The sequence below is a fragment of the Felis catus genome, chromosome B2 (genome assembly GCF_018350175.1).
Source record: "Felis catus isolate Fca126 chromosome B2, F.catus_Fca126_mat1.0, whole genome shotgun sequence".
Taxonomy (NCBI): domain Eukaryota; kingdom Metazoa; phylum Chordata; class Mammalia; order Carnivora; family Felidae; genus Felis; species Felis catus.
In genome coordinates, this window is record NC_058372.1 from 690746 (window position 1) to 700948 (window position 10203).

The 10203-nt window shown below is 36.5% G+C and overlaps 1 protein-coding gene across 1 annotated transcript; it reads right to left on the reverse strand.

Annotated features, from left to right (window-relative positions):
* Positions 1 to 3154: 3154 nt before the first annotated feature.
* Positions 3155 to 4445, reverse strand: LOC101082234 (putative olfactory receptor 2B8). Its single transcript, XM_003985638.4, has one exon. The coding sequence runs from the start codon at positions 4340 to 4342 to the stop codon at positions 3383 to 3385; it is 960 nt and encodes a 319-aa protein (XP_003985687.2). The 5' UTR covers positions 4343 to 4445; the 3' UTR covers positions 3155 to 3382.
* Positions 4446 to 10203: the final 5758 nt, after the last annotated feature.

The following is a 10203-nucleotide window of genomic DNA, read 5'->3' on the forward strand; positions in this document are numbered from 1 at the left end:
AAAGACACACCTAGCATTACCAACAATAGAAGAGAACTTTCTTAACCTGATAAAGGGTAGCTGTAAAAGTCTCAGAAGAAGGGAAGGTCCTTTATGCTTAAAAAAATTCAAAAAATTGAAGAACCAACCATTTTAACGGAAATTTCCCAGGGTTATAGTTACCATTTGTGACCAAGAAATGAAGCCTAAAAGTTCGGGACCATGCACACACAAGATCCTTTGAAATACTCCACCCTGCACCTCTTACACCCTGAGGTCACAACAGACTATCAGAATAGACACTGCTCGGTAGCCTTTACCTTTCTGCATCTACATATCAGGCCTGTAAATGCGGGTAAAACCCACTAACTTTTCTTTTTAATTCTGCCAAACAACTTGAATACCAACTTTATTTACATAAAGATAGAATCCAGAAAAGATCAGTGTATTTGAAAAACCAAGACTCAATCACAAAACCTACTCCCTACCCCCTCTATCAAGTCACAAACAACATAAGATACGTAAATGCTTAGGGAGGGTGGATAGTAATGATCCCTTAGAGAGGATTGGGAATACAATGTCTGTAATGTCTGAAACGTGATTTCTCATCCTGTATACACTTCTGAAATACAACACCTGTACATAGGGCACACACACAAGCATATACATATTAGAAAAAATGAGGAAATTTATATTGGGATAGAAGAGGAATGACAGACCAAGAGAATGAGAAGGCAAGCCACAGACTGGGAGAAAATGTTTGCAAAAGACATATCTGATAAAGGACTGGTATCCAACATATACAAAAAGCTATTAAAACTCAACATTAAGAAAACGAACAACCTCATTAGCAAGTGCACCAACAACCTTAACCTCAGCAAGGAACAGATGGTAGATCAGCGTATGAACAGATGCTCCACATCATACGTCATTATGTAAATGCAAATTAAGGCAGCAGTGAGATACTACTATATACCAATTAGCATGACCCAAATCCAGAACACAAACAACACCAAGTGTGTGTGACGATGTGGAACAATAGGAACGCTCATTCATTCCTGGTGGGTATGCAAAATGGCGCAGCCACTTTGGGAGACAGTTTGGTGGTTTCTCACAAAACTAAATATACTTTTACCGTGTGGTCCAGCAGTCACACTCCTTAGTATTTACCCAAAGTGGTTGAAAACGTATGTTCTCACAAAAACCTGCTCATGGATGTTTATCATAGCTGGATTCGTAATTGAAAAATCATGGAAGCAAGGACCAAGATGTGCTTCAGTAGGTGAATCAATAAATGAACTGTGGTCCATCCACACAGTGGAATATGATTCATCACTTTTTAAAAAAGAAATGAGCTATCCAGCCGTAAAAAGACATTGAGGAACTTAAATGCATATTAAGTGAAAAAAGCTGACCTGAAAAGCTATATACCATAATGATTCCAACTGTATGACATTCTGGAAAAGGCAAAACTATGGAGACAGTAAAGAGTTCAGTGTTTGCCTGGCGTTGGGAGAGGGAGGGATGAACAGGTGGAGCACGTAGGACGTTTCGGGCAGTGAAAACACTCTGTATGATACTATAATGGTGGGTACATGTCATTGTGTATTTATCTTAAACCCACAGAATGGACACTGAGAGTGAACCCTCATGTAAATAACGGACTTTGGGTGATAACGATGTGTCAATGTGGGTCCATCAATTATAACAAATGTCCCCTCTGGTGTAGATAGTGGGGAAGGCTATGTGCAGAGGGGCAGGGGCATGGGGGGGGGTCTCTCTGAATCTCTCAGTTTTGCTGTAGATCTAAATCTACTCCTCCAAAAATGAAGTCTTTGATAGAAAAAGATGTCAGAAATTTTGTCACATCTTCAAACAGCTCATTTTCATTACTCTTCAGGAGAATTAAACTATATACCCACTGCTCAGACATAGGTAGAAAGGACCACTGTGTGTCGCCACTAATAAAATAACTTGTACATTACAGTCTTTGAGAGTAGATGCTTTTTCATATTCTTCTGCTGTAAATTTACCCAGATGAAGATGTGGTCATTTTTTTCCCTCTGTTCCAAATGTGAAACCATAACTTGCACAAGAAGATAGGAAGAGAAGTAATTAAAATTTAATAAGACGTATTGATAGTAGGAATGTTCTTTCGATGTTTGGGCTGTTTTCATAGTACATGCAAGATATTTGGTTGTGTCAAGCCTACACATCCTTGCCTCGAGGTAGGCCTTTCATCCAGCAATGGTTGCATAAAATGTAGCATCTATGAAACCGGAACTGGGGAGAGAGAGGCAAACCAAGAAACAGACTCTCAACTATAGAGAACAAACTTCTGATGACCAGAGGGAACTTTGGGTGGGGGGTGGGGGAAACAGGTGATGGGGATTAAGGAGGGCATGTGTCGTGATGGGCACTGGGTGATGTATGGAAGTGTTCTATCACTAGATTCTACACCTGGAACTATTATTACACTGTACGTTAGCTAACCAGAATTAAAAAAAAAAAACCTTAAACACATGGCATTGGGGATACCTATTCTGTGTGCAGAACTTACATGCTTTCTTGCTTTTCATTTTGGAGAAAAATGTCTATTTTTCTATTTTGCCTGCTGAGAATGCTGATAAAGATGATTGAGCACCAAAAATAAAATTTATACTGATTGGGAAACAAGTGTTTTCAGATCAAAAGCCATTGCTGAGAGATATACATGTTGTCTGTATATTGGCCATGAGGAAAAACTTCCATATGAGAACATGTTGAATTTTTAAAATATGCTAAAAGAGGCTGCGAGAAGGGTCGGATAAATGAACAAACAGGCAGAGGTCTTGCAGAGAGCTCTCTATACATCCACACCTTTTTTTCCAGAACTGTGTCAATGCTCATAGCATGGACGTGGCTCCCTGAGGATGCTTCATTCTAATATTGACTAAAATGAGGTCAGAGGTACAACAGCTATACTGACAACACAAGAAAATATGGGTGGAGGAAATTAAGTTCCCTCTTGAGTATAAGGGCATTCTTCTAATTTTGTGGCATAATGTAGTTATTTCAGACAGTCCTCTTCCTGTTTTTTAAACAAGTCTCAAGATTAGCCCCTTAATCATCAGTTTTAATGTGCCGTGTGATAAGAAAACTTACTTGGTTATTAATTTTAAGACTTCATTGGAAAAGACAGCATGGTAACAAATGCAATACTTTACTAAAATCTATGAATATTCATTATCTATTTTTAGAGCTCTTTCATTATTTTAGGGGGAGAATAGTCAGCATTTTATTTCCTCTGAAATACAAAGGTAATAGGAATAACAGGCAGCCACTGCTATTGGGACCGTGGTGATGGCATCCATGGCAGGCATTTTGGGAGTGAGGAACACGAATTGCAAGGAACCACCTTCTCCTAAGCCGTGCTCCACCCCTGCTCTTCTTTCCCCAGTAGCTTCTTTACTGCTCCCTTCACATCCCTGTTTCTCAAGGTGTAGATAAGAGGGTTAAGCATTGGAGTTACAAGTCCATAAAAGAGAGCAAGAAGCTTGCCCTTCAGTTTGGCTGAATTGCTCTTGGGCGCCATATATGCATAACCACTGATAGCTGAGCCATAGAACATAACGACCACCAGCAGATGAGACCCACATGTGTTGAAGGCCTTCTTGCGACCCTCAGTAGATTGGATCCCAACCACTGCTCTGACAATGTTGATGTAAGAGAACAGAATTAATCCAACGGGGATAACTTTTATGATGACCACAGCTGCATACATCTCGACTTCGTTGGTCCGTGTATCAACACATGATAATTGAAGCATGGCAGGTACCTCACAGAAGAAATTCTCTACCCGATATTGACCACAGCGAGGTAACAAGAAAGTTAACACTGTTTGCACCAAGGAGTTACTGAAACCTGTTCCCCAAGCCACCGCTGCCATTTGTTGGCAAAGCCGAGAGTTCATGATAACTATGTAATGGAGAGGCCGGCAGATAGCGACGTAACGATCAAAGGCCATTATTGAGAGAAGTATGCATTCAGTGGATCCTAAGCCAAGGAAGACGAAAAGCTGAGCTATGCATCCTGTGTAGCTGATGTTTCTCCGGTGGCTCTGTATGTTGACCAGCATCTGCGGGACAGTGGAGGTAGTGTAGCAGAGGTCCAAGAAAGAGAGATTAGCCAGAAAGAAATACATGGGTGTGTGGAGTCTGGGATCAAGGTGTGACAAGAAAATGATGGCTGAATTTCCAAGGAGGGTCATTATGTAGAAGGTGGAGACAGCCACAAAAAGAACCATTTCTAGTCTGGGCCATTCAGAGAAGCCCACCAGAACAAAGCCATCGGGGTGAGAAAAGGTGTTGTTGAATCTTCCCATTTCTGGAACACTACTTGCCAGAAACAACACAGTCAGAATCCTGGGAGCTTTGTTATCCTGTGGTTAGAACCTGATGCTGGCTTGTGGACTTACAAGCAACACAGAAGCTGGGCAGGAGATGTGAAACAGAGAAAATAATTAACATACTGTGTTTTATAACTTCAGCAAGAATAATGAGAATTAACAATTACATATCTGTATCTTAACAACCATGTTTTGTTTTGTTTTGTTTTTTGTTTTGTTTTGTTTGTGTTTTTTTTAACAACCATGTTTTAATCCTTGATCTTCATTTAGTTTGCTAAGTGGGAGTATTGCAAAGATCAAGATAGTAAAGAGGCATTACTAATTATTTGTTACAGAAAGAAGGTATCATATCTGTTAGGATTGGGAGAAACCGAGACATTGGAGCGTCAATAAATCTCTAATTTACTCAATTTTTTCTAACTTAATTCATTTCAATTCATTTTTCTTGCTGATTTTTAATGGATTTCTATTATAGCATGTAAAATTACCACCCTTGAAAGTCACTATCAGTGAAGGTAAATTCTCCTTTCTTCTGGTAATTAAGTCAATATGGCTAAAACCCCAAGGACCGAAGGTAATGCACTCATGGAATTAATTTATCATGATATTTAGCCAAAGGGTAATTAGTAGGAGTTAACACAGCTAGGACTAATAGCACAAACATTTTCACTTAGTTTACTTATGTCAAAAACACTTTTGTATTTGTATCAAATATCATGAACTAAAAAAAAGTGTGGTATTCGTTGATGGCCTCACTGTTCCTTCCATTAAGCCACACCTCCAAGTACAAAGATTTTCAAAACAGGCTGTCCTGTAATAAAGCTTCAGTATAATATAATGTCCTGTTTTCTGGAAACTGTGATTACACAATGGACAGAGCTGTGAAGAACATTATATAGATTCTCCAGTGTGAGTCCTGGATGTGATAATTACCAAATATATGACCTTGCACATACACACACACATGCTGGGCATGTGCTTCATTTTCCTTATGTATCAAGCAAATATATAATTCAGGAATGTTATACTCAAACTTTGAGCAACGTACAATGCATCACATAAATATAAGTATTACTATTAAGATAATAATTGTCAGTCAAGAAGTGATTCCATGAGTGAAGGGCTTTTATAAACACTTTAATTTTTAGAGAAGGTAACTTCTTTTTTTTTTAATTTTTTAATATTTATTTATTCTTGAGAGAAAGAGAGTGCAAACAGGGGAGGGGGAGAGAGAGGGAGACAAAGAATCTGAAGCAGGCTCCAGGCTCTGAGCTGTCAGCACAGAGCCTGACAACAGGGCTCGAACCCACGAACCATGAGATCATGACCTGTGCCAAAATCGGACGCTTAACCAAATGAGCCACCCAGGAGCCCCTCCTTAAGAAAACATTCTAGATGTATGTTTAAATGCACAAAAATATTTACATGCTAGGATAAACATCATTGCTATATGTACATTATGGGAAAATTAGAAAATAAGCTTGATGTTTCAGAACCCAGAGAAATGTCAAAGATCATGTATCCATTGATTAGATTATTACATAGTCAATAAAATTAATTTTAAATATGTAACACCTATTCATGATGCTTACAATGTCTTAGTATATGGGCAGGCCTAATATAAAATATGAAATATTTTCCAAATATTGCTGAAATATAATGAAAATGTAAGCGTACGAAAGCATTGGAAAACACACTACAAGAATGAGAATTTAGATTATCTGTGACTTTGGGATTATTAATAGTTTTCATTATATAATTGTGTTCTGCATTTCCAAATTTTATTCCGTGATTAGGCGTTCTTTTTGTAATTAGCCAGTAAACACTGGATGTTAAACAAGGCACCTGGCCCAAGGAGCAGCCCTGTGTGATCCCACTTTGTTCTGGTAATACTGAATAGTCCTTGCCGAGCTACATGCCATGGTCTTGCTATTGTATATGTTAGAACTCCTGTGCTTGTTATTAATTTTTTTACTGCTATACAATCTACTGATTTTGTGCTTTAAATGTTCTCACTCCAGAGTATTGATTAAGTCATTCAAAGAGGCAGTCACTGAGAGTAGAGGCCGCATATATTCTATTTTTATACTATTAGTTTACTGTCCTTGAACAATTGACTCAGGTAATTTTCACATGAGGGTTGTTAGATTCAATGAGTTGATGTAAAACAGCACAGAGGTGGATAGAATAAAGGATTTAAATCCTAATTGTTTTTATTGTGGCACGTATCTCCCCATGACCACTAAAATACTTTAGTCATCAATTTATTTATAATTAATCATATCCATAGTACAAATATGCAGAATTATTTTATAGGCAGGAAGGAATAATGAAAGCTTAGGTACTTTGGGTTAAATTATTATCCTGATAAAATGTACACTGTTCCCATAGATACATCATTCACCACTCACGTTGTGATTTGTTTGATATGAGGGAAAAGAGAAGTTATCGCATAGCCTATAAAAGCTTCTGAGTATGGGGCGGGGTCCTACCTTCAGATGGTGCAGAGAAGTTTTGAGACCCAGACAAATTGACCTGAAGGAAGAAAGGCAGTGAAAATAGAAATGAAGTCTCCAAACTTGAATTGAAGTTTCACCCAATTCAAAATTTAGTCTGAGCCAGTTGTAATGTCCACACCTTCAAAGGATATTATTCACTACTCTTTTTGAAAGAAAGAAAGAGAAGGAGAGACAGGGAGGAAGGAAGAAAGGAAGGAAAAGGAAAATTTTGATTTTAATGACATTTCCTGGAAACAATAATTGTTAAAAAGAACTTTTATAATAATACAAGAGACAGATTTCAAAGACTAAGAATCATGAAGATGTATTCAGAAATATGTTTACATCCTAATTCATCTAAATTACATTAAATAAATACCTCACAACAATCATTTGAAATGAATTTTCCTCAAGCTGTCTTAGTATAAAGTATATTTTTAAGTGCATAATTTCTTAGTGTCAAATAGTGTGAAATATTTTTTCTTTCCTTATCTTTAGTAGAATAGGAGCGGTGACCAAGAGGCATAATTAAAATGGTCCTGAAAAAAAAGTGTATCTCTTTGTATCATTTATGATGCCTAATGGGTGTAATAATACCGTGCATGCCAGCAAACTTCCTGGACTATTCACTAAATTCACTCATTCACTAAAATGAGTTTGTAGTGTCCCTAAACCACTGGTAATCATTTCCAGATTGCTAATCATGTGCATGCAGTAATATGGTTCCTTGGTAAATAGGGGTTCATCCACTTGATTATTGAGGTCATTTCCCAAACCTCTAAGCAGACGTCTTACCAAGTCTACATTGTTTTGGGGGAAGAGATCACTCATGCTTCCAGAGAATTGCCCAGCATAATTTCCCACAACTGTCGTTAGACCTTCCCATAAGTAGCAATCCCAAAATTAAAAAAAAAAAATTGTCCAACTTAAACTCAGCACCTTACTTTACTCTTGTTACTTAAATATTTGAATATCACTATTCTTTTTCTTTTACTCTAAATAAGTTTTATTCCTAAATTATTTTTAATCCACATGCCATGATCATCCCTCCCCTCTGCTGTACTCTGTAGCCTGTTTCCCTAAGACAAACCCATTGTTGTCGAAATGACCTCTAGTAAGGAAAAATTTCAGTCTCTAAGGTCAAGGAGAGCATAACCAGTAAAAGTAATTTCCCTCTCTCAGAACTGAGGCTCCTTGTGCTCTGAAAGTGTCTCTGATGTTCCTCGTGCCCTTACCTCTTGGGTTTGTGGCATTGTCCAAAGTCATGTTTCACTCCCCGAAATCTCCTTGTCTTCTCCACCGTTTGAAATATTACAGGGGTACCTGGGGTCTCCCTGTCTTTTAATCCTCAGGAAATGTGACTATAGGATTGGGGCTAGAAATTTTGACATTAGGGAACCAATCTCCCATTTGCAATTAAGCAAAACTCATGGAGAAAGGAGTTTGGGCCATGGGGAAAATATTAAAAAGTAGTATCATAAGTGGTTTGCAAAGCAAATGAATCCTCCTGAATTCTGCCATTTGGTTCTCCTTCCTATAGAATAAATCCTGCATTTCAGAGTTAGCTCTTCCCCAGATTTTTTTCTACCTCTATATTTATGAACACTTAAGCTACTTTCCAGCTTCAAGGAAAATTTCAGATCCAACTATAACTTTCTTAGGGTCATTTTATTGAAATAGTTATTTTTTCCCACAAGGAATCAATGCTTCCTTGAGGGCTGAGAATTGTAGGAAAAAATATATTCTCTGGATTGAATTTTAAATCCATAGTCCCTCTTGGTAGTTATACATACCTAACTTGTAAATCTTAAAGTGAATATTTAGTGTTTACTTTGTGCGAGTTATTTTTTCATTAGAGCTTAAGATGAAATACATCATTTACTTCTCCCTAGAGCCTCACCAATATAGTATATTGTCAACTTTTGGGATTTTGTTTCTCTTTCTTTCTTTCTTTTCTGGGCTGTAAATACTCTATTTTATTTTTTTAAAGATATAAGTGTCTTTATTTTTATTCATTTATTTTTAGTTAATTGGATTTCTTTTTCAAACTGATAGTTGAGAAATGGTATCTTATTGCCATTTTATTTTGCATTTTTTATTTTGAATGAGACTGATATTCTTTTTATATATTTGAAGGCCATTTAACCATTTGTGAAATATCTGCCCATACTTGAAGATGCTGCTGCCCACTTCACTATTAGCTTGTAAATATTTTTCTTCTTGATTTTGGGGAGCTCTTTATACATTGGGGGGTTGGCCCTTTGGCAACAATATAAAAGGAATTTTTTTGGTTGTCATGGGTGGTTTGACCTTTCTTGTTACATTTTTCCCATTGAATTATACATGCAGAAAAATGTAAAACTCCTAAGTGTAGCTCAATGAATTTTGATCAATGAATTTTGAGAGTATAAAGACTCCTGTAAGCACACACAGAGCCAAGAGAGAATATATCTACCAAGTCAAAAGTTCCCTGTGTGGCTCATCCAAGTCACTAGCCCCTCCAACATGATTTTATTATTGAAATTATAAGTCATATTTGCTTTGTTTTGAAATTTACATAATTGAATTCATCTGGTATATACTATTTTGTATCTCAACATTGTGTTTGCAAGATTCATCTATATTTTTACATGTACCATTAGTTCATTGATTCATATTACTGTATGCTTCTATATTTATGAATATGATACAATCTATTTATTCTTACTATATTTGGAAAGTTGTATTGGTAGGTATTACAATATGGATATATCCAGTTGTACATGTCTTTCAGTGAACAAATTTATACATTTCTTTGGGTATATACCTAGGAGTAAAATTTCTGGCTTAGATGGTATTGAGATTATTTATTTTTAGTACAAACTGCTGACTAGTTTCTGAAGTAGTCAAGATAATTTATTCTCCCACCAGCATTTATAAACATTCATTTCTACCATTCGTAGCCTCTTCAATTGGTAACATCAGCTTTTGAAAACAGTATCCTTTCTATTTGGCATGAAAGGGGTATCTTATTTTGATTTAATTTTCATTTCCCAAATGACTGAAAGGATGAACAGCTTTTCAAATTAGCCATTTATATACCCTCTTTTGTAAAATGTCTGTTCTTTTATCCATTTTTTTCTATAAGATTTTATCTTACTGATTTCTAGGAGCTCTTTATATATTCTAGATACATGTACTTACAAAATAAATGCACTAGAAATATTTTCTCCAATTCTGTAACTAATATTTTTACTCTTTTAATAGAGTTGTCTTAACTTTTACTGGGAATTTTTAAAGATAAGCAAATATAAGAGAATAATCAGAATAGATCTGATGTATCCATCAGAGAGCTTCTAA